This window comes from Stegostoma tigrinum, chromosome 18, assembly GCF_030684315.1.
Source record: "Stegostoma tigrinum isolate sSteTig4 chromosome 18, sSteTig4.hap1, whole genome shotgun sequence".
NCBI classification, from domain to species: Eukaryota; Metazoa; Chordata; class Chondrichthyes; order Orectolobiformes; family Stegostomatidae; genus Stegostoma; species Stegostoma tigrinum.
In genome coordinates, this window is record NC_081371.1 from 38,075,351 (window position 1) to 38,101,424 (window position 26,074).

Sequence of the window (26,074 nt, forward strand, 5' to 3'; positions counted from 1 at the left end):
CAGAGGGGCTGAAACAGAGGGCTGAAACAGAGGGCGAGAAACAGTGGGCGAGAAACAGAGGGCGAAAACAGAGGGGCTGAAACAGAGGGGCTGAAACAGAGGGGCTGAAACAGAGGGCGAGAAACAGATGGCGAGAAACAGAAAGCGAGAAACAGAGGGCGAGAAACAGCGGGCGAGAAACAGAGGGCGATAAACAGAGGGGCTGAAACAGAGGGGCTGAAAGAGAGGGGCTGTAACAGAGGGGCTGAAACAGAGGGCTAGAAACAGAGGGCGAGAAACAGAGGGTCTGAAACAGAGGGGCTGATACAGAGGGGCTGAAACAGAGGGGCTGAAACAGAGGGCGAGAAACAGAGGGGCTGAAACAGATGGCGAGAAACAGAGGGGCTGAAACAGAGGGGCTGAACCAGAGGGGCTGAAACAGAGGGTCTGAAACACAGGGCGCGAAACAGAGGGCGAGAAACAGAGAGCGAAAAACAGAGGGCTTGAAACAGAGGGCGAGAAACAGAGGGGCTGAAACAGAGGGGCTGAAACAGAGGGGCTGAAACAGAGGGGCTGAAACAGAGGGTTTGAAACAGAGGGCGAGAAACAGAGGGCGAGAAACAGAGGGCGAGAAACAGAGGGCGAGAAACAGAGGGGCTGAAACAGAGGGGCTGAAACAGAGGGGCTGAAACAGAGGGGCTGAAACAGAGGGCGAGAAACAGAGGGCGAGAAACAGAGGGGCTGAAACAGAGGGGCTGATACAGAGGTTCTGAAACAGAGGGGCTGAAACAGGAGGCGAGAAACAGAGGGGCTGAAACAGAGGGCGAGAAACAGAGGGGCTAAAAACAGAGGGACTGCCGTGCTAATTGTTTTTAAAGATATATATATTCATTCAGAGATCAGAATAATCCAGTAATAGCATCAGCTGCAATCATTACACTGCAAATGGATTGTTGAACATACGTTCTTGTTTGAGATTTTGAGCAAGGAGTGCATGTTAATGTGACCGTTCATTATGAGCTACGAAAATGGTTTTATCCCAAGTAAACCAATAATTTCTAAGAAAAATGCCTATTCAAGCAACTTTTATGTTGTGTTAAAAATTAGAAATTGTTAGCTCCAAACTCTAATATTTAATGGGAACTCAGTCAAAGCACGTTCAGCATAGTGTAATATAAATGGTATGACATGGGGTAAGAATTTATAATTTTAGGGGTAATATGAGAGAATGTATATTGGACTGGTTAACTAATAAGAAACAGTCAAGATAAATGGTGTCATTTAATACTAGCAAAAAGTAATGACTGGGATGCCAGAGGAATCAGCGCAGCGACCTCTATCATTTGCAATCTTTTATTAAGACGCAGATGAAGGGCTGACTATACTGTAGACAAACTTCTCGATGCAAAGATTGGTAAAAAAGCAAGTTGTTAGGAGGATTAAAAAAAACTGCAAAGAGACATAAAGAGGATAAGAACCTAAAATTATCAGAAAGATACAACATGGAAAAACATGAGGTTGCCCACGTTAATAAGAAGAATAGAAAGGTGAATATTATTTAAATGGAGGGACTGCAGAATCTGCAGTACAGCATCCGAGTACCCTCATATATTACGCATCAAAGCTCAACAATCAGGAAGGCAAATGGAATGCTGGCCCTTTTTGCAAGGGAATTTCAGTATGAAGGTAAAGGGCAGTGGAGTGGGGTCGGGGAGGTGGGGGAGAAGGGGTCAGGTCATGTTATATTTTTACAGGCATTAATGAGACTGCAACTAGAGAAGTGCACATTTTCAGTTTCTGTATTCAATAAGGGACATATTGTATTGAAGTTAGCTCATAGAAGCTTCAGTAGATTGATTCTCAAGATAATGGGTCGCCTAATAACAAAAATGTTGAGCGGATGCTGAAGTATTCGAGAACAAAAATTTGAAGGGCCTAAACAGCAGAGATGCTGAACTAATCTTTCCCCTCACGGGGTTAGCCAGAAACAAGGGGTATAGTTTCAGGGATGAGAAGAGATTTCTACTGTCCTCTGGAATCCTGTAATCTAGAGAGATGTGGAAGTTGGTTCATTCAGATTTTTGATCTGCAAGACAGTCAAGAGTTTTAGGTGGCAGCCAGGAAGTGGAGCGAGGCCACAATCAAGAAAGTAAAGATCTTACTGAATGACAGCATAGGCTCAAGGGCTACACTCTACATCCTTATATCACAGAGAACATCAACAAATCGAGTCAGAATCAGATTATGTTCAAATACATCAGTAGACAATTTAAAAATCTCAAAGTATGTTCAGTAACAAATGTATCTTTTGTACAGTTACTTAAATTATATACTGCATTTTCAAATATTACCTTAGTTGTACAGGTAGCACGTAAAGGTTCCACTAGTCTGTCCAATCTCTGTAGAACTGCACTTGGACAAAGGGTCGATAACCGTACTAACATCAAGAAGGTCAACATCTGTTAGGTTAAAAAGAAGCTTGGTCAATAAGCTAGTTATCTATAATGGTATATTAAATATAAGCATTGACATTTTCCAAAATATAAACAGAGACCAGTGTACTTCAGTTTAAAATACTAAGTGCAAAAAAATAACATTTAGACAAAGGGTAAACCCACTGTATGAATCGGCCCGGAGCCCAAGTTAACTATAACTAATATAATCCACACTGATTATTTACCTTGATATCATAATGGTCCTTTAGTCCATCTTCAACATGGTTCAGGAATTCAAAAATATCTAATCTGTCAAGACAGCTATCCAGAAGTGTGTACATGCATTCAAAAGCTGCTTTCCTAATATCTAGGCCATCATCTACAGTATGTTTGAATGGTCCCATTTCCACCTTACATAAAGGAGAGATGAAACATAGTTAAAATGCAGAATGTATAAATCCACTGAATGTTTTCAGGCCAAAATATATTTTGCATACAAACCTCTCTTATTAATTCCTTCCTAACTTTTGTTTCATTATATAGATGAGGAAGAACAGTATCCAACAGGTCCCTGATTAGCGATGGTTTGTTATGTGCAGCTGAATTGAAGGTAACTAAAGCTACTCTTCTCACATTGAGATCTGGATCTTCCAAGGTTTTCAGAAAATCACCTGAATGTGTAAGTTAAATGAAACATTATTAATATTTTATGCAAGTTTTGTTTTTCTAAAACAACCAGAGCACACTGCAACCCTTAATAAACCTTAATTCCTATTCAGGTATAATCAACAGGTGACCAAAGTTTCTCAAAAAAGGCCGCTGTTCATGTTCAATGCTGGACAGTGCATGTCATTAGATTATTTATCAATGGAGACATTACAGCCCAGTCTAATACGAACACCACAAAAGTTATGCATGTATTTTTGCCAAAAGGCATTAACCACTGCCTTCAGCAGTGAGAGAAGTTTAGTCTTCCTGACTCGCACCATCATCTCCCAAAGTACTGAAGTCAATAGCAACGACCTAACTGCCTCGCAGCCAACATCATTAAGCTCTGTATTAAACAGACAATGAATTCAGTCATCGGATTTGGTCAGCTTAATTTCCAAAGAATCAGATCCTTAAGGCCTCTAAGGAAGCCTCCTTTCCTTGAAAATTCCCAGAATATGGTTCACCATTTCCCAACTGATAACATACAGATTGTGGAGCCATGCTAGGTTGCAACCAGCATTACAATTTATTAGGCAAAATTATATTTAAATAAAACCGAAAGAACTGCAGATGCTGTAAATCAGGAACAAAAACAAAGTTGCTGGGAAAGCTCTGCAGCTCTGGCAGTATCTGTGAAGGGAAAAAAACAGAGTTAACGTTTCGGATCCTGTGACCCTTCCTCAGAACGGTTCTGTCCTTCACAGATGCTTACATGTAAATATGCTAGTATTTGTGGAAATATTTTGAAACCATTGAAACATTTCACAATCAGAAGGATTTGTGAATGGACAAAAGCAACTTTACCTATGCAGTTCTTTAACAGAGGGTCTATCGGTTGCGGGTGATCAGAAATTGTAAACTTCACAGCTGTAACCACAGAGCTTCGAGCATAAGAAGAACCTATAGTGGAAATGGCAAGGTTAAAACCCTCAAAAGGCAGAATACAGATTCCAGTTTATTCCCTTAAGATCTCTGTATTTGAGATCAGTAATTCTTTTGCTATGAGAACTTCAACTTGTGCACATTGAATATCAGTATATAAATGAAAATAGTGTCATACAAATTTCAACCACCCAAAGTCTTGATCAAGTGCTAAGTAATCAGTCTAAACAGAGAAGAGATAAGAAAAAGAATTTTAACTTGTAAATAAAGACTAATTTACATTGACACTCATTAATCCCCACTTTGAGGTCTTGATGCTGTGATAAGGAAGTTATTTCTACTCATTATACAAATTTCTGTGTTTATTTAGATACTTTAAGGTAGTAAAATATATCCTAAGATTGCATACAGGAATGCTGTCAAGCAGAATTTGATATCAAGCTAACCCATATGAAATATTAAGGCAGATGGCCAAGAGGCAAGATTTTTAAAGCGCCCTGAAAGAATAAAGATTATAAAAAAGCAAAGAGGTTTGCAGAGAGAATTCTAAAGACTAGAACCTTGGCAGCTGAAGGCATAGTTGCTGATGGTAGAGTGATGTAAATTAGGGATGGTCAGAATTAGGTGAGCAGTGAATTGCAGAGCTGAACAGAAATAGAAAAACTCCTGGCCATGGAAGACTTTGTAAAAGGACTACAATTTTAACAATGGAGGCATTTCTTAATTAGGAGCTAATGTAGGTCAGAAAAGGTTAAGGAACAGGGCTCAGTGTGAGTTAAGACATCAGCAGTACTTAAGATGATCTCAAATTTACAGAGAATGAAAGATGATAAGTTGGACAGATGTTGCTCGGAATTGTCAAGCCTAGAAGTTACAATGGCATAGATGAGGGTTTCAGCAGGGGTCGAGGTGCAGTGAAGAGTCAGGCAAAACTGCAGATATGGCAACAGGCAGCTACATCTTAGCAATGACATGAGTATGCAGTCAGAAGCTCATATCAGGGTTAAATACTAGAAGGTTGCAAGTAGTTTGTTTCGGTCTTAGATGGTTGAAGTCAACGTTGAGAAAATCAAGTTTGGGGCAGGTTTACAAGCATTAACTTCCCTTTGCCATTTGTCTTCCTCTGTGCTTCACCTCTCATTTTCTTTAAAACATAACTCTTTCTTTGATAACTGGTCACTCAATCCCCTCAGTACAAGAATTGAGTTGATTATACAGAGGTGGTATTGACAGTTTTCTGCATAACCATACACAGCAATAGTTTGTTCTTACAATATCACCAAATAATAATTAGATTATGCAACATTCTATTCTTTCCTTTGAAGTTGTGACTTAACAATAGCTATTACGAGTGAATACTGTATGAGATACTGAAGTTTTATATTAAGTATATTTTACATACGCTACATGTAAATAACGTACCTGATTCCAAGTATCCTTTAAGCCGTGGTAGTAATGTCTCTGGATCTATCAAAGTAAGTTTGCCCAGGCATTCTGCAACAACATTTCGAGTTCCTTCTTCTGCACACTCACAATGTTTCAGCAGCAAATTCCAAATGTTTTCTACATATGGTTTGAGACCACCAACTGAAGAAGAGCTAATAATTTCTTTTAGAGAATGTAACAGGAGATATTGTCTTTTTGGTTGACTTGTTATTTCTTGCAGAACAAAAGGCAGATACTCAGGAAGGTTTCCAACACTAATGCTTCCAAGGGCATAGGATGCTGCAGATTTGACCTCCTCACTAGAGGAAGAGAAAGCTTCTAAGATTACAGATTTAAGCTCAGTTTGCCCACTTAAGTCTATATGATGACCAACCTCTCCAAGAGAGAGCAAAGCCAAGAGACGGATAGAATCAGTGGATCTAGAATTCTTCACATCCTGGATGAACTGCCCAACCACAGCTGGTCCTTCTCTGGGGCAGGCTCGGGTAAGTGCTGCGACACACTTTGCGATTGAGTAATAGGACTGCTTGTGAGTCAATGCACTGTTTTGGGAATAAACTGGACCAGTCAGCATTCGCAATAACTCCATATAACCAAGGTTTGCAGTTCCAGTCCCAACAAGAGCTTGGAAGAAATATAACATGGCACAAAGAGCTCCTCCTTGAAGTAGTGGGGACCGTACCAGCCCAATAAGCTCAGTAAGAATTGAGCCACTGACTTTTGAAAGGGAAGATGGGTGTACTTTGGCCAAAGTTGTAAGAAAGCTTATGGCCATCTGTGATACATGCATGTCACTTTCACTAATTAGAGGTGGAAGCTCCACAAGGACTGCTTCGATCATGGCAGGTGTCAGGCTGTCACTATAGTTCTTGATCAAGATGTCCAAAGCAGAAAGGGTACTCAGCTTCAGTGCTCGCTGATTTTTCCTCAAGAACGAGGCTAAAATTGGTACTCCCTCACTCAGCACTGGTCGTAGGTCAATCTTGAGAGAAGATCCAGCAATTAATGTCAAAGCTTTAACTGTTGTAAGTCTAGTAATTTCATTCTTCAGCCTCTCCAAGAAAATCTGCAGTGTGCTGGGTAAATCGCTGCCTAAATGGTCCCCAAGATTACAAATGATCTGTCCCATGCAAGAGATAGCTCTCTCCTTCACCTCTTGATCAATGTCTGCAGCTTTCAAACGCTTGACGGTACATGTAAATAAGTCATTAATGTATGGAGAAGCATCAAATGAATACAGGTGTTCTACAGGTCTAAGTACTTTTACAAGCTGCTGAGTTACAAGAAGTGCTTCTGACGTGATCTTGTAAAATGGATCACCCACGCAAGCCACCACTGGTGGAACTAAAGCTTCTACATGAGGATGGAAGACTTGAGGCGAGTGGTTACAAAGAATAACATACAAACATGAGAGAGCATCGATCTTTAGATTGGACGAGCTGGATTTATCATTCAAGGAAAAGATTATCCCTGCAAGAAACAAAAAACAAAAAAATGTAATGGTGGAATAAAGTTTTTATTTATAAACAACCCAAGTTACATTTTCTGTTATAATATCAAGCAACTCAATTCTACAATTCACAATACAATTCTACAAACAATAGCAAGTTATTCTAAAAAAAATGTGCAAATTCCAATACACTTTAAACAATGTAACATTGCTACTTTGAGTGTACCTTGATTTAATGATCTGCTACTGACAATACACAAATGTTAGTGTCAATATCAGCATGCAATACAAACATGAATATGGTGTGCTTTAAGTTTAACTCAGAAACATTTTGTAAATCTGTTACATTCTATGGGGTCTAACATGAACACAAAGTCTGAAGAGAGAGAGGCAATAGCAATTACAGATTCAGTTACCCCATTTGAAATTTTCCAATTCCTCAACTGTTATATGATGCCAATTTTTAACTGGATTCCCCTTACGAATATATTTTTGCACAATCTGCTTTAAATTAACTTAAGCTGCATCACGTCAACAACCTATATTTGTCAAGTGCCTTTAACATATGGAACGTCCCAGGGGCATTTCAAAATGTGCTAGCAAAAGAGATGATCATCCAGATGTTCCAAATGCAGTAGCACACATACCAAGATGTACAGTGATATTGAGGTGGTAATGGCCTACAAATTTCCAGTGAAGCCCTAACTAACTCATTGATGAATTGAAGCTGTAGCTGGACACAAAAGTCCAAGTGCTTCAGCCTAAAAAGATAATGATGCAGTTTTAAACAAGGTCAGCAGTATGCATTCCCACTCTAAAGATGACTGTAAAGTCACAGTCATTAAGTCATCCACAGGGTCAATTTGACCAAAAAGCTGTCTTCAAGGAGTTCCTGAAAGGAGTAAAGCATGATAGAATCCAAGAGGTGTACGGAACAAACGTTAGAGCAAGGGGCCTAGGTAACTGCAGTCATGGTCACAAATAGTTGAGCAATTTTAACTGGTTGATGGAAAGAGACCATAAAGTTGTGAAGATAAAAATTACTGAGGTATAAAGCCATTGGGGCATTTGAAAACAAGGATGAGCATCTTTATCACCAAGATGTTGGTTGACCTGGAACCCCCAATCTAACTCAAGTAAGGGGTTGGGGGAGGGAGAGAAGAAGACAGGAGTGAGGTGGTGGGGGGACGCAGGGGGAGAAAGAGAGAGACAGACAGTCAGAATTGACTGTGAGTAAGACAAAGAAAAACGAGCAACCAGATTTGCTGAAGTGATTTGGAATAGTCAAGTGGAGAGTTGACAAAAGCATGAATGATAGCTCCAGTGTGAAAAAGCTGAAACAGCAAACTGGGACAGTGTTACAGAGATGGAAATAGACATAGCGAATGTAAAAAGTGAGGTTGGAAACTCAGCTCAGATGGCCATTCATCCTCTTCTTTTTCTTTATCAGTAATTTAATTCCTGAGGTTAAAAAAAATTGTTTTCTATTCTTTCTTTGCTGACCCTGGAGTAATTCTGCTTTGTGCTAATTTGCCTTTTCATGATCATTTTTCTGTTTGCCCTTTTCTGACAGCATGAGCCTTGGCCTAATTGTTGAGCTCTATTAAGAAGAGGTGGTTAGTGAAAAATGAATATGGGTAAAAGCTATTCATATATTATTTCTGCATTTTTGAACTACTGCATATTAGAACACGACATTGGCTAGCACCTATAACTGAACAAAACGTTAAAAGCTCGTAGTCTGAGGATTATCAAGCAAATTTGACCTGGAACCCATACAAAGAAATTGGCAGAGGTAGCCCAATGGTTCATGAGTGTCTTAACAGAAGAGAGAGGAGAGAGAGGGAAAGACCAGAGTATAAAGACCAGATATCAATTCCAGACCTTTTATTTATTGAATTTAAACCCCATCCATCTGCTTTCTTGTTTTGTATTTAGAGCCTGGGTCACTGAATTCCGAATCCAGTGAAATAATCACTACACCACTGTCTCTCCATGTCAAATGTAAAAATCTTCATGACTCTATCTTTAGCTTTAAATGAATACAATTACTGCATCAGCATATAGAAATCAGAGACTGCAGCATAACTAAAGAAAAAATATGAATACTTACCTGGAACAAGAACTGGTACGTGGTGAGTTAAAGCACCAGGCAACACATTCACCAGCTCAGTTAACATGTGAAAGCAACACTGACGGGTCTTCACACTTTTCTCTTTCATTTGCTTGTGTAAAGCTTTAACAATGTTGGGAACCTTTAAAGAAAAGTTTAAACAGGCTCAGAATTATGCATTCACTTCTTTCAGGACTTTAATAGCATATAACCGACTAAGAAAGAAATCTTGAAAGAGGTTACAGTCAAGGTAAAATACTCATTGAAACATCCAGCTCCAACAGAACATGCACTTCAAATGGACTGCAAATTCACTTGGCGCTAGTGATAGATTAGCTCAGTAAAGAGGTAAATATGACTTGAAATCTTCATGTTAGTGATTAAAATTGTACAAAAACAGGAGCCAACTTTTTAACGCTGTCTCATTATCATAAATGTTCACATTTTTGGATCCCAGTATTGTATAAGGAGCTTCAAATTATAACAAACCTCCTCTGTATGATGATCTTTTGGAAGGAAAATGCTCCCAGATCTTTCAAAATGAGCTCAAAATGCAGATAAAATTATTTAAGGACCAGAATTCTCATTTTCCCAAATAACAATCAGTTCTAACATAATATTAAGCTTCTCAAGGATTAAATACATTCTGTAGATCTTTATTAATAAAAAGCAAGCATATTCTTCATCCAACTTGCTAGATACATTTTGCAATTAAGACACACTGACAACATGGTGTACACAACTCGTCAACAAACCTATTCTTCCGCTTAAGGTCCTCAATCTAGTTTGACGTAAAAACAAACTAAAAGTAAAAGAATGAGTTAACATTACCGGAGCACACAAATGGAACAAACCAGACGCCCACGTGGAAAAAGTTTATAAATTCAAAATTATTGCAGAATTTTGGTGACAGAACAATAGATGCGAAAAGGACAATTGACGCAGCACGCTATAAACCATATATCCAAGCACAAGAACATAGGTTGGCAAGAGAATGTGCAACAGAGTCACAAAAAGGTAACAAGTGTAGTGGCAAAAACTACGTTCAAACTTACTTGATTCTGGAGCATAACTAAAGGGGTCTCTTCTTGTTCCATTGCATCTGGGTCAAGATGCCAGCTCTGAGCAGGCCTGGTCTGTTTCAGCAGCGAGAGATATGCATGGAAAACATCAGCCTTAACATTTTCTTCACGTTCCTTGAATCTGGCAATCAGCGCAGGAGATACTGTTTTATAAAATTCTGGGAGCATTTCATGACGAGTGCTGACCACACCATCTAAACACTTGGCAGCAGCACGCCGTACCTTCCAGCTCATATCATCATCATCACTGTACTCATCATCACTCCCTAAGGGGTGTAAAATGTATTAATAACTATGAGTACCTTTCAGACAAAACAGTACCTTTCAAACAAAACTGATGCACAGATTAAACAGCTACATTAAGAGAGAAATGCACTCAGGATTTACGCATGCTGAAAAACAGCACACAAAGGAAAGTCATTTGAGACAAGGCCCCAACTGCGATGACCCTAGGTGATAAAATAGCCCACTAACTCTCATTGTTTAGCCTCTAATAATCATCCTTTGATGAGCTATTGAGTAAATGTCAACACCATCAAGCAGGGCAGCACGATGCCTGACAGCACTAGGGACCCGGGTTCAATTCCTTTCCCCAGGCAACAGTCTGTGTGCAGGTTATACATTCTCCCCGTACCTGCGAGGGTTTCCTCCTGGGGCTCCGATGTCCTCCCACAGTCCAAAGATGTGCAGTTTAGGTGGACTGGCCATGGTAAACTGCCCAGTGTCCAGGGATGTGCAGACTAGATGGATTTGCCGTGGGAAATGCAGGGTGACAAGGATAAGGTAGGGGTGTAGGTCTGGGTAGGATGCTCTTCAGAAGATCAATGTGGTCTCAATGCATTGAAGGGCCTACTTCCACACTGTAGGATTTTATGATTCTAACTACCTTTTCTGAAATGATATACTATAGCTGTTAATTAACTTAAGTAGTAACTCTTCTGCAATAATAATAATAATCAGATTACTATCTCAATGGAGTCAAGTTAGGTAAAGGGGAAGTACAACAAGATCTAGGTGCTCTTGTACAGCAGTCAATGAAAGCAAGCATGCTGGTACAGCAGGCAGTGAAGAAAGCTAATTACATGTCGGCCTTCATAACAAGAGGAATTGAGTACAGGAGCAAAGAGGTCCTTCTGCAGCTGTACAGGGCCCTGGTGAGACTGCACCTGCAGTATTGTGTGCAGTTTTGGTCTCCAAATTTGAGGAAGGACATTCTCGCTATTGAGGGATGGCAGCGTAGGTTCATGAGGTCAATTCCCGGAATGGTGGGACTATCATATGTTGAAACATTGGAGCGACTGGGCTTGTATACTCTTGAGTTTAGAAGAATGAGAGGGGATCTGATTGAGATGTATAAGATTATTAAGGATTGGACACTCTGGAGGCAGGAAGCATGTTTCCGCTGATGGGTGAGTCCAGAACCAGAGGAGACAGTTTAAAAATAAGGGGTAGGCCATTTAGAACAGAGTTGAGGATAAACTTCTTCACCTAGAGAGTGGTAGATATATGAAATGCTCTGCCCAGAAGGCAGTGGAGGCCAACTTTCTGGATACTTTCAAGGGAGAGATAGATAGAGTTCTTAAAGATAGTGGAATCAAGGGTTATGGGGATAAGGCAGGAATAGGATACTGATTGTGGATGATCAGCCATGATCATACTGAATGGTGGTGCTGGCTCGAAGGGCTGAATGGCCTACTCTATTATATAATAACAAAAGTATACTCGCCAAATCGTCTAGGTTGGTACATATTTGTTCACAGACATTTACCTCATAAGTTACTTCATATGAAACAAGAAAATATATTAATTCCAGGTTGTGTACCTTGATCATCATCATCTCCACCTTCAGACTCCATCGCAGCATCATCATCATCATCATCATAATTGTAATTGGGATCATATGTTAAATACCTCAGGCACAAATTAATAATGGTTGTGACATGAAGAAACACCTCCTTAGGGCACCTACAAAACATGGCCATTGAACAAGTGTTCCATTTAAGCTGGTAAACTAATAAAATCTAGTTCTGACATTTAATTGTTCAGAAACTACCAGTTCAACCAGTCACTGGCACACAGCTGGGCAAGCCAAGTCAAACACAATCTTTAACTCCAGAAATGGATTAATTTATGAGCAGACACATCATATTTAGGCAAACGTTTACTGCATTACTGACCTTTTCCTGCAGCTTCTTTTTAATTTGAAATGAAGAAACCAACATTGGACCTTACCTTCTCACGAATGACTCAAAGGCTTGAATGCAATACTCTCTCAGTTCATCATCTTCCACGCTGCAGAACTTAACAACTAATGGAATAATTTTTTCCAGGTATTCTCCTAAAGAATAAAATATTTCAGAAATTCCCTCAAATAACTGCTTAAAAATATTTTATAAAATTAGCGAAAACATTTTAAAAAGGAACGTCAAATGCAAATTTACATTACCTATTCGGTGCCCTGCCTGTCTGCTAATAGCAGCAATACACTGAATATAAGTCCTGGTTGTAGACATGGATTCATTTTTGGCAAGCTCAGTCAATAAATGCTCAATTAGGTCAACAAAGACCAAGTTTCCACAACTCATAACAAGGTGACCAAGAGCAATAATAGTTCTCTTTCGAACAGCAAGTCGGGGGCTGGTAAGCTGAGGAAGAAGGCAGTTTAAAATTGATGGATGGAAATTAACCAGCAGACCTCCTTGCCTAGAAAAATAAAATGCAAAATTCCAATTACAGTTCCAACTCAAAATGACTATCTTTGTTTAAACAGAATTTAAGTTATCTTTTAATTCTAGAATGCAGCAGGGTCTGACAAAAGCACCTTTTGCAAACACTGGTCAACATATTATAATTATAACAGTCCTTTTTGTCCTGCACCACAAATGGAAATAGGTCTATCGAACAATCTTGAAATAACCAAAATTAAAATGGAAGCTTCAGAATGGACCAAGCTAGAATGATTAAATCAATTAGTCAACATTTGAACAATCAAATTATACAAGATGTAAACATTAACACATATAAAGGACAAAATATACATGCATTCTCATCATTGTGTTGATATAGCATTCCACTTTGTTCTTGCTTTTTTTTTTAAAAATTCAACACGTCAATCAATAGCTCTTTGCTTAGGTTTTCTATGTATTTAAAAACATAAAAAACACTGGAAAAACCAAAGAGGTCTGGCAGCATCTATGGAGAGAGAAACAGAGTTGACGTTTTGAGTCCAAAGGCTCTTCGCAATTTCTGTTGCCAGAGCCACCAAGTTACTACAGCATTTTCTGATTTTATTTAAATTTCCAGCATCCGCAGGATTTTGTTTTAGTCTTCCATACATATGCTCCAGACAAAGACAACCAACATTTTTAAATTCAGTTTACATGTTAAATCAACAGAAAGATATCCAATTAGTCTCATGTTAAGTACTCTATGAAACACTTATATTTTAAAGTCTTAAAGGCAAGAAATATGTCCCAAAGAGGAATACTAGCTATTTGTGGGATAATGTTAATCTTGTTATTTTTGGCCACAGCTAGGAATTGAGCATATTTCTAACCAGACTTGGCACAGTTTAAAAGGGAAAGAGCAGGAGATTTAGAGGGGATTTGAGGACTTTTTTTTAACCCAAATGGCAGTGGGTATCTGGAACTCCGACTCAAAGATTGATAGACATTTGAGTAGTATTTAGACAAGCACGTGAAACACTTCAGCTTAAGCATATAGCCCATATGCTGGAAAATCAGATTAGAATAGATAGATACTGGATGACTGGCACATTCCTAAAGGGCATTCCTTCCAAGCTATAAAAAACTCTACGGCTCTTATTTTGAATAATGTATTTTTAGTATGTATGCGCAGATTATTTTATGGGTTAATGGGATGCGAGCATCATTACTGATCCCTAATTGCCCTTGAACGTGGCTTGTTAGACCGTTTCAGAGGTCAGCCAAGAGTATCACTTAGATCGGGTAAGGATCACAAACTTCCTTCCCTAAAGGACGTTAGTGAACCAGCTGAGCTTTTTATAACTATCAATGATAGTAATGTTGACCATGAAAACTACGTCTAGCTGTACATTTCAAGTTATGAACTGAATTTAAATTTCATTACCACAATGGGATTTTAACACATCTCCATCCAGCTCACCAACACAAAATATTCACCCGTCCTCTGGATTTCTAGTCCAGTGACACTATCACTAACATTATTTCTCCATACTTCTGATGGGAATGAAAGTGTGTGGTGGTTATATCACATTGTAGGTTTGAGTGTTATATACCATAGTTAAGAAGTAGTTATTACGCTAACTGTACTTAACGTGCATGAACTGTTAGGACACAGGTCAGTTTTATATTACCGATATGTCATTACTGCAGTAATCGTACTCAGCAAGGAACAGCAGATTCAAGCATTTACATGCTTAGCTCAAGAATCACTTGTGCAAAGCTAGCACTTTGAGTATGACCAGATGTCTCCAAGTCAGAATCCTCGTTAAAAGTAACCCAAAGCATTAGGTCACGCAGGATGTCTTTAATAAACTGCATTTCTGTTGTGAGTAGAAGTTAGAAGTGTTGAGAGAAATCCAGAAAGGAAATAGCAACAAGTTACCAGGTTCTCTTGTACACTCTTCTTGCTATAAATGTTATCTTAATCCTTTCAGATTGTTTCATTTTACCATTTCTCCCTTTCATCATATTAAGCCTCCATGCTTCACTTCATCATTTTCTCGCTACTTATCTTGTTTTTATCACAAGCTCACTGAAGTACACATCAAAATGGTTAGTTTTCTGAAAAATTCATTAAAATTTGCAGTTTGCACTGAGACCTTCACAACAACTTCTGCTTTCTTTACTGCACACTATCCCTCCAGCACGGCAATTTCACAAGTCATTTTACACTAGACTAATTAAACTGATATACAGTCATTCGTCCATATCCACATTGTTTATGTTTCTGAGGACCCCACGACTGGTAAAATTTCCAAGTGCAAAAGCTTGTTAAAAATAGGCTAAAATGGGTAAAAGTATCATGTATATGCAATTTTTGCCCAATGTTTGTTCTTTGTTGTTAATTATGTTTTGCCATGGATAGGCAAACTCGTGATTCAGTATTTCACGGAGAGGATTTACTGTGTAGAGAGCTGCAAAGCATCAAATTAAACCTTTAATTCAGAAGAAAAGCCTCTTAAGCACAGTTTGTGAGCTTCAGCACAATTCTCAAACTATGCTTTTGCCTTAACAAAATGACTGACATCATTATGCTCAGTTTATTTCCCGTGTTCAGTGTGATGGAGCATGAGCTGGGTGACTTTTACACCCTTGGCTTCCAACAAAAAAAAAATTACCTGCTTAGCATATCTGCCATGATGTCTAGTGCTTCCAACTGAACAGAGACATCTTCCTGTTTTGCAATGGCGCTAGTGAGGCGGCCTGTGATCTTTTTGCAAACATTGGCTGCTAAAGCAGATCCTAAGAAACAAATACAAATTCAAATAGTTCTCAGATAAATAACAAGGATTTTTTTTTTAAAATTACACCTAGTCATTGCAAAACATTTTTAAAAAAGATAACACAGTCTGACACAAAAATAGTTTGTTTTTCACTATGTTACCATTCTATCATTTTCCGCTAGAATGCGAACCTTCTATTCATGCTAATACCTAGAACATGACCTCTTACGTTGTCAATAACCTTTGTTGTCAAATGGCTTCAGGAAATCTAAGAACATCGCATTCACAGGTTCCTTTTCAGTCATGTAGCTTATTGCTTCCTTCAAAAATTCTAAAGAACGAGTCAAACACAATTTCACTTTCTCAAAATCATGTCAACTTTGCAAAATTGCTCTGAGGAAACCATGTTCTAACTTACTTAATAGATTCTAGCCTTTTCCCTATAACAAATTTTAAACTATCTGGTATGTAGTTCCTGATTTCTCCCTCCTTTTTATAATGTTGTATTGACATCTGCTATTTTCAAATCCGATAGGACCTTTCCAGAATCTAAGTGATTTCTTAGAATAGAGCCAACACAACTCCTCATATCACGTCGTCTTTGACTTTAGGATGAAGTCCATCACAACCCAAGGAACAGTCAACTTCTAAGTCTATTAAATTTTCTCGGGATCCATTTTCTAAATTCCTGCTTCCCTTTCACATCCTTTTATAATTTCTGGGACGTTATTTATATCTCTGTATTGAGGGGAGAGGCACAATATGTTCAATAAGTATTACTTTCTATTAATTCCCTAAGCCCTCTCTGTAAATGACCAAAATGTACATGGACTTTTTTTAAATTTAACCATAGTTTTAAAAACTGTTTATGTTCCAGCTAGCTTTCTTTTATTGATAAATAATCTTGTCAGAGTATACTTTCCAGTGTCCTTAATATTAACAGTTTTTTTTAAAAACCAAGTATAAACTTACCACTAGAAGCTGGAGGTAGTTCTCCAATGACTGTTTTCAGTCCAATACTGGAAATATCTCTCAGCTGTTCCTTGTCTGACAGCATATTGGTACACAAGGTATCCACAATTGTCTCCACCTGATATTCCTTCACTTTACTGACCAATGGACCAAGGCTGAAGGGTAAGTATTAAAGATATGCTTAAACAGAGCAATAATGGGCACATATTCAAAACCAAATTCCTGATAAATTCAAATTTCAATCTGCGACATACACATTTTCGTAACACATCTATTAGACACAGAGACTGTGTTTCCAGAAAATCTTTACCATTTATTTCCTTATGATGTCTGTGATTATTGCTACCAATGAACTGGAACTGATTGACCAAACAAATAATTTTACTTTTCTTCTAAAGCAACTGTGCCCATAGTAATGACCATAAAGGTTTGTCAAAACACTAAATCAAAGGCCTCTCCCGCCAAAAATTCCTTCAAGCAATGTCAATCGCTTAGCACACACAAGTTATCACTTCAAAAATCGGAGTAGCTTGCAGCATATCCTTAACAGGCCATCTGGCTTTCTTCTGTACTGGAAAATGCTATGGGTAAACGTGAAAAGATGTAATTTTTAAAAACAAGTACATTTACATATACATATAGACAAGTTCCAACTGCAAGTTGGCTCGAACAGTTTTAAAAAGGTTAAAAGGACATCATTACACGCACATAACATACTGTTGAAGTGCCATTGTGTGCAATTATTATAACAGCACATTCAACATACATTAGTAAATAAATTATATTTTCATGCTTACTCACAAACATTAAGTACGATACTTGTTCAGGTGAATGTTTTGTTGTGCTGAGTCAAAACATAATACTATTCATAAGGACGTAATTGATTAAACTCAGTATACACACATTCAAAAATGGCTCACCCTTAATCAGGCCAAACTGATGTTATTATATCCCTCATAATGTGTATACAATACAGTTGTCTCTCTGTTAAGACTCCTATTCAGTCAATCATCAGACACTGACAGAGATCTTATTTATCTTTGTGTATGTTAATATATTTTGCAATAAAGCATGAGAACTAAGTCAATACAGTCATACATCAAAAAGCATTGACCCAAATTCTGTGGCTATCATTTCGACAATTCTCTCAGTATTGGGGATCTCATCCCTGGGAAACTGATAGCAACTTCTGGCAACAATATGATGTTAAAAACAGAAATCCAGAAGTTACTGTTAATGATTCTCTGTTCCTCTATGAGTTTCATGGATTCAAAACAGAAATCTTTAGAAATCAAAAACCTCCATTTTTAAGCTGTGACATCGCTGTTAAAATCTCCTAAAAATGTTACGCCTTGTGATTAGATGGTTAGTACATTTACAGTTCAGTTGTAAAACAACTGAACATGTCTTGCCAATATATTTCACATTTGCATTTCAGATATTCCTGTTCTCAAAAAGTGGAATTTTAGTTAAGTTTATAATATTTCAATTTACGGGTATACTCCAAATCAGTTATTCTGTTCTATATAAAATGTACAAAAAGTTTGATTTAAATGGCTTGAATTTTGCAGTCAGTGGCCAAGTAAGTTTTTCGACAGAAAGTGGTGTGATTCTCCTGTTAGAAACAGTTTGTAGTATGCATTGTTTACTAGCTGCTAGTTCTGACAGCAGTTTAAGTGCGTACTAGCAGTCTGTCCTCTGAAAACTCTGGTATACAATGTAGTAACGGTGCAAGTACATGCACACAATCAATCTGAAACTACTTAGTGTGCTAACATTTCAGCATAAGTGTGGCTATGAAAATTCACCCAATATTACTATCGGCTCTTTGGCAATACTGGCTAAGAATCATACTTCCTTGCTCTTTCTCCTTAGGACTATATTTTTCTGCCCTGCAATTTTGATCAAATGGGTCAATGGGCTGAAAAAATGGCAGACGGAATTCAATCTGGATAAATGCAAGGTATTGCATTTTGGTACAACAAACAAAGGTACAGCCCTTGTATACAATTAATGGCAGGGCCATGGATAGTGTTGTCGAACAAATGGACCTAGAAGTGCAGATACATAATTCTTTGAAGCTTCCATCACATACAGGCAGACTCGTTAAAAAGGTATTCGGCATTCTTGCCTTCATTGCACAGTCCTTTGAGTACACAGGAGTTGGGAAGTCATGCTGAGGTTGTACAGGACATTGGTTGGGCCTCTTCTGGAACACGGTGTCCAGTTCTGGTTGCCCAGTTATAAGTAGGATATTAGTAAGCTAGAGAGGGCTCAGAAGAGATTTACCAGAACGCTGCCAGGTACGGAAAGTCTGGGACCTTTTCCACTGGAGCCTAGGAGGTTGAGTGATGACCTGAGAGAAGTTTATAAAATAATGACGGATATTGATAGAGTTAATGGTAGTTGCCTTTTCCCTAGAATGGGGGATTACAAGAGGGCACATTTTTAAAGTGACAGAGTTTGAAAAGGGATATGAGGCTCTTTTTTTCTTTTACACAGAGGGCGCTTTGCACGTAGAATGAAATTCCTGAGGAAGTGGTGGATACGGGTAGAATTACGACACTTAAAAGACATTTGGATAGATACATGAATAGAAAAGGTTTGGAGGGATAAGAGCCTGGAGCAGGCAGGTGAGACTACTTTTGTTTGGGATTATGTTTGACATGAACTGGTTGGACTCGAGGGTCTGTTTCCATGCTGTATGACTATGACTCAAATATTTACCCAAACTTCTTCTGAAGCGTTATAATCAAATCTGCTTCTACCTACTTCCGTTCAATGCAGTCCAGATCAAAATAGCTTATTGTGTCAATTAAAAACATTTTTCCACATCTCCTCTGGTTATTCCGTCAATCATCTTAAGTCTACGCCCTCTAATTAATGACCTAGATTAAGCAGCCATAAAAATTTATAAAGCACCCTTAAAAGTGATAGCACATTCACTGGAGCACACAAAGTTTGATGCAAAGCCACTTAAGGAAATATTAGGGCGGATATGAAAATGTTTAGTTTGAGAGGTTGGCTTAAGCTGTGTCTTAAAAGAAGGGAAGGTAGAACCAGACGGATTTAGGGAAGGAAAATCCAAACTTCAGGTCTTAGCAGCCGAAAACCAAAGGTGGATGTAATTGTAATGGGAGTATTGTAGCAGCTTCATAATGACTGTTTTTTTGGTTTGTAGAGGTGCTTGTTAACTACTGAAATGAGAAAAGGAACTTTTAGAAACCAAGCATTAAATGAGGGATTGCCACACCTTTTGAAAACGAGTAACCTGACACTCAAAGTACCATTCAGCACTATTGATTCAAGCGGTAGGAGTAAGTTTCAGATGAGCTGGAGCCACAAACAGTGAATGCATGGAGATTCAGCCAGTAATAAGTAACAGACTGCCATCGATAAACTGGCCACCAGTCCACAAGCCAAAGGCTTTCTGTCTGCTAATGATTGTGTAAGCTAGCTCCCAGGCTGCAGAACAGCTTAGGGCTGTGAACAAGTTAGGGAGAAGCCATCTCCATTTTCTCTGCAGTTAAAAATTATGCCTGAAGAAAACAAGTAGTTGCTGTAAAAGCTATGACTTTCAATTAAAATGTCAGAGACTTCATAAATGTGAAACCTGAACCTCTTGCAAACAAAATCAAGAAGGATTCTGATCAGAACAAGAACCACTGAACTGCCTTCTAGTCTTTCCCTTCATCCACGTGTTTATACTCATGTCTGTCTGCATGTGTAGAGGGTTAGCATAAAATGGGGTTGAGAGTTTTAACTAGTAGAGATATATGCTGAAGGCTCAGGCAAATTGGGGAATTTTGCGTGCTTTTAAAAATCTTTTAATTTCTGTGGCAGCTCCAGAACTAGGGGGGCTCGATTTTCAGCTCACATTTCCAAAGTTACAACAGTTTGTATAAGTGCCCTGTTAGTGATAACATTAATCAGTTGACAACTGCAGATAGGACCAGTTGATATTAAGGACAGAAAATAATTTCCAATAGAAATAATGGAAAATACTGCAAAGAATGTGAAACGCCAGTTTTCTTTTTAAAAGTGTGGGCGTTTTAGAAAGAAAATGAATTTTACAGACATGCTAAATCACAAAACCAGTTATTTGAGTTTGATGTTTTCCATGAAATAACGAGCTTTACGTTATAACCCTCAGAAAGCTATTTAATGATTATATTGCTCCACCTCCTACATTTTCTAGGCAAAAATACTTGCAGCCATATTTGGATAGTCACATACAAATAACACTGCTGGAGCCGTATTATGCATTTTTTACTCAGAACAAAGAAGGAATGTTACTTCCTTGGAACAGTTTTCAAAGATCAATGGAAGTAATGTTCAGCAATCAAGAGAAGTGCTGCATAAACACACTTAGGGCACAGCTGTATAGGTTCCATGTTGCAAGTTGGCCATTTTCAACGATTATTTGTTTTCTACTGGTATTTTGTGGAACCTGTCTCAGAGGTTCACAATGTTCCACGCAAAAGCAGAGGAATCTGCCTTGTTCATAAGTAATACCAGGGTCAGAATTATCACTTACTGCAGGGGAGCACTGGGGACAGGCCATAACCTCATCTCATATTCAAAATACAAAGGGCTCCTCTTTAAAGTCTTGCCCATGCATACACACTTGGTATTAAATGATATTGACGACCAGAATCATAACCCAAAGAGCCAATGCCCTCAACAGAGGAAGATAATAACAACAGAAGAAAAAATAAATGAAGCTGCAATTCTTTATTAAGTGCTAAAAATGGGGATCAAAACAATTCTCACATGCTTCCATACCTTAATCACCCAATACAGGAGGAACAGTAATTACAATGAATCTACACTTGCACCAATTTATTCAATAAACAGATTATTATACTTTTACCATTTAACAGCAAGATTCTGCACTTCACCATTCTTGTCTTCCAGTAACTTCAAGATCATCTTAACCACTTTCCGTTCACTGTCATCATCCAACTTAATAGAGTCTTTTTGTAACTCTGTCATCAAGTCATTAGTCGCCATGAATCTGGAAATTATACAAATGAAATGAATTTTCTTACAAGAAGTTTCATATTAATCCACCGCTAGTAATTACTCAACAGTACATGCTTATTTTTGCAATGACACAGAAATTGGTTGATCATCTGCATGATTTCACTAACAGCAAGAACGTATTTAAATAATGATTTGATCAAATTAGTGCGTCAATCGAGAAATACAACCTCAGGGCATCCCAAAGCAAGAAGCCAATTTTGCAGCAGTTCAGTTAAAATACAATATTCTAACATTACCAAAGAAATACATTTGTCCATCAACCGAAATGCTATTCCTTCCCATGGACTGAGATAGCAAGGACTGCAGATGCTGGAGTCAGAGATAACAGAAATCTGAAGAAGGGTCCCCACCGAAACATCAGCTTTCATGTTTCTCTGATGCTGCCTGGCCTGCTGTGTTCCTCCACCTCCACACCTTGTAATCTCCTTCCCATGGATTTCCTAGTTCTCTCCCTTATCTGAATACAGCCTTGATCCAAGTATTAACAAAAGTTGAAGAAAGTGACTGCCCTCGACAAAGCAATATTTGACTGTGTGACACCTAGGTGCCATGTTAAACTGCTGTCATAGTAAATCAAGAGAAATCCAGAAGCACAAACCACGATCGCTGTATTTGGAGGCCGGTAATCTCATTACGAATCTTTTCGGACAGTGCCTTAAGCCTAACCACCTTCAGCTCTATTATTCATCACCCCCTCCCTCCACAAGGCCAGAAATAGCAACATCTGCTGACCACTAATGTTAAATTCTATTAGCAACTCTTCTGATAACGAGCAGCGGATCAACAGAGGTTGGCACATGACAAGCAGCATTCATAAGACACAAAACAAGCAAAGACCATCTCCAAAGCCTAACTAACCTCCTGACATTCAATGGCCTTACCATCAACTAAATTACCCAAAGTCCTGGTGGCCTCCGATAACCAGAACCTCAAGCAGTGCAGATTAGATGCAGGATATTCTGTAACATTTATCAGCTCTTGCACCCTAAATGTTTGTGACCACTAAAAAGTTAATTAATGGATAAGTTGGGACTATTCTGAATGATTGGTTATAAACCCATCCCAACTTTTAAAAATGTGCTGCTGTGCTCCCAGAAGAGCACCAAAGTGTCTTTGAAAACAATTCTCTCTCTTCTCTGAGACCTTCACCATTTGAGACTTGTGAAAACAGGATTTGGTGGGGAAGGCAGTTTTCAGCCATACTAGTCCAAAGTTGATTTAAAGAGTTTAACATAAGCATGTGTAGAGCTGTATACAAGGAGGACATTTGCATTTGTTTGATTGTCCTTCCATTCAATCCAGATGATCCACCGAAGACATTGCTGATCAAATTGCTCCAATAATAACACTTACATACAATCCTCGTCTCACAGCAGATCAGAGGTGTAGCAACAACTAGTCCAATGGCTGTCAACGTTTCAGCAGTGCTCAACATATTCCAGTCTCCCATCAACATTTAAAGGTGCATGGAATGTTTGTTTGAGTAGGTTGTTTTGTTGACAAGGGCACATTTCTTGTATTCACAGCAGGGTGCACAAACTGTACAATGTTAGTTCAGTTCTGAATCTGAAGTCAAAAGAGATTTCCACCCAAACAATATTTAATACTAACACCACACTTTTGAGGTAAATAGCCCGTATCCGGTTGATTGTATTGGTATGAGGGCTAAAACACAGCAAAGCTTGACCCCAGTCCAGACTTCGCAGGCACCTGTCTCATATTTCCCACTCAAGACAGTTGGAGTCATATCACAATGAAGAACTTTCAAGATCGCGAGGAGTTTTTTTTTAAATCTAATTATCTGGAACACAGAACTTCATGATTTATTGAGGGAAATGTTTTGGTTAAGTTGATGAATGCGGTGAAGCATTCCTAGCATTGCTCTTGATGTTTTCCTTGGAAGTGTCTGGCAATTTCAGAGGTTCTCCTGTAAGGTCTAAAGCCAAACCAGTAGCTCAGAGGAACTCCTCAGGAAGTAGACAATTAAGCAAAATGCATGTCAGGATTTTTCATGCTGTGGATAAGAGGGAAATACCTCAAATAGGCACACGTCTCATAATAGGCCCCAGGATTGATGGTAATGGTACAGTGGGAGAAATGTCAAGCCACTTTGCAGAATCTCTTGGATAATACCATTTGATCTGTTCTGAAACCTTTCCATTTAACACATTAGTAACACCATGAGGGAGGATGTTCTCATTGTAAACATATGCAGTCTCTCTAAAAGAACGGTATGACAATCACTCATCAAAACGTATGGATAAATGAACCTTTGACAAATTGATTGCTGAGAACAAGATCAAGCAGACTTTATCCCATTTGTGATTCGCAGCACTTGCTTGACATTCTTCTAAAAGTACAGCGCACAGAATTAGGCACAATAATCCAACTAAGGCCCAATAATATTTTATAAACATTTAGCATAACTCATGTTTGCACTCTGCTTATAATGATATGATTCATGACTGCTTTAACAGCACTGTCAACTCATCATGTTGCCTTGTGTCTCTGGTCACAATCTCTTTGCTCCTCTTAGAATTCTATCATTTAGATCGATTTGTCTCACTTTCCCTCAAAAGTGTATCACTTTAATATAGATCACCACTCCTTTCTTGATGGATTGAAATCATATTTCTTCTTATTCTGCAATACTGGCTGAACCTTTACCACATTTCAATTGCAAACGGCTTACCACATTTCCAAGGGTCACAGTCTCTGCCAAAAACAGTCATATCCCTGGTACAATTTTCTTTTTAAAAAAACCCTTTAAATCATCCCATCCTGTTCTGATGTCTCAGTCAGTGAACGTTTGGGTACTACAATATGACCTCAGCACCAAGATTAGGGACTCCAAACCAAAACTACAACCTCTCATGATGTCTGAGATAATGGGAACTGCAGATGCTGGAGAATCCAAGATAGCAAAGTGTGGAGCTGGATGAACACAGCAGGCCAAGCAGCATCTCAAGAGCAGATGCTGCTTGGCCTGCTGTGTTCATCCAGCTCCACACTTTGTTATCTCTCATGATGTCTGTATGCAATAGCTTATAACAAGATTTAACTGGGATGCAAAACTATCCACAATCAAACAACAAAGTAACACGTTACTACTAATTTACACCACAATAAATATCTTTGGAGCGAGATAATGCAAAATAACATGTATCAACAGAACCTGCAATAAGGATTAGGAGGGTTAGAGGTGGAGAAACAGGGAAAAACTGGCGTGAAATACTGAAACATTTTTTTAACACGCAAAAACACTCATGGCTGTTTCGCTAAAAGCTTTATTGTAATTAGATGTCTGAATTTATTGGTACAGATGACTCCCAACTAACTTCGGAGAGCTTCAGACTCTCAATGCAGCTTTCAAAAGCTTTAATTTGCCGCAGTTGGTGGAGCCCGTAAGAGCTCAGGTCAACGACTAGTGATCAGTCGCCCCTTTCACCCCCGTCAGAGATACGGATCACTGCAAATTGGCATCCGAAACAGAGAACATGTGCACCGTCTACCCGGGGATTGGAGGTTATTCAAACAGAGGGCGGAAGCTCGGAACAGCCGGCTCCCTCCGCTAACCGCAGAAAACCCGGGGCGAAGGGAAGGGACGGCACGGGGCAGAGGAGGCGGCGGTGGCGGCCTTCATACTGTAATTCCTTTCAGCACACATGGAGTGGACGGCGGTGTTCAATGAGCCAGAACTCTCCCGGGTTCTGCCGAGCCCGCGCAAACATCACTGAGATGGAACCCGCCCGAGCTACACCCCAAGACACGGAGGAGGAGAGAGTTAACCTGAAGTCCTTGTCGCTGGAAGTCATCTTCTCCAGCAGGTTGGAGATGTGGTAGGAGGCGCTCGCCATCTTGAGGCCTTCACTCCCGCGTTGCTGCCGTCGCGACCGCCCGTCGTTATTCCAGTCCCCGGTTCCACCTCACTCTCCGCGCCGTATTTCTCCCGGAGTGGGGAGGGAGGAGACCGAGGCGGCGGGCTGTACTCAGCCAGCTGCTCTTTGGTGGGGGGTTGGTCTCGGTTCGAAGTGAGGCCTCCGTCGCCGTCTGTCTCCCAGGAGCTGCGGCCCCTCCCCCTCACCCTTCACGATCCAGGGTTCACCGCAGCTGCGCAGTCCACTTCAGACCAGTACATTGTTGCCCCCTGCTCATGAAGGTGAGGTCAACCTGAAGCCTGTTCACGCGCGCGCGTCCATGTGGCGTAGTGGGAGTCTCCTTGCCTTTGGCCCAGGAGGTCCGAGTTCAAGTCCCAAGTGTTCAATGTGTGCCATAACGTGGAAATATTGTCAGCATCTTAGAAACAAGAGCTTAAAGACTTTGAGACATAGCCGGAACTGTCGATGCTGGCGAGTCTGAGATAACGTGGTGCAGAGCTGGATGAACACAGCAGGCCAAGCAGCATCAGGGGAGCAGGAAAGTTGACGTTTCAGGCCCAGACTTTGAAATTGGAATCGAGCAAAGTGGTCTGGGTGGGGGAAGGTGAATTAAACTCACTGTTCTTCATCC

The 26,074-nt window shown here is 39.4% G+C and overlaps 1 protein-coding gene across 1 annotated transcript; it reads right to left on the reverse strand.

The window, feature by feature from the left end:
• Window positions 1-1,335: 1,335 nt before the first annotated feature.
• Window positions 1,336-25,683, reverse strand: cand1 (cullin-associated and neddylation-dissociated 1). The gene is made up of 15 exons (XM_059652230.1): window positions 25,355-25,683; window positions 21,393-21,536; window positions 16,520-16,674; window positions 15,443-15,566; window positions 12,545-12,801; window positions 12,331-12,436; window positions 11,921-12,063; window positions 10,072-10,364; window positions 9,017-9,158; window positions 5,430-6,923; window positions 3,930-4,025; window positions 2,916-3,085; window positions 2,660-2,824; window positions 2,331-2,438; window positions 1,336-1,428 (listed from the first exon to the last, which is right to left on the reverse strand). Exons 1-15 carry the CDS (start codon window positions 25,420-25,422, stop codon window positions 1,336-1,338), a joined length of 3,558 nt encoding a protein of 1,185 aa, XP_059508213.1. The 5' UTR covers window positions 25,423-25,683.
• Between the last annotated feature and the right edge of the window lie 391 nt (window positions 25,684-26,074).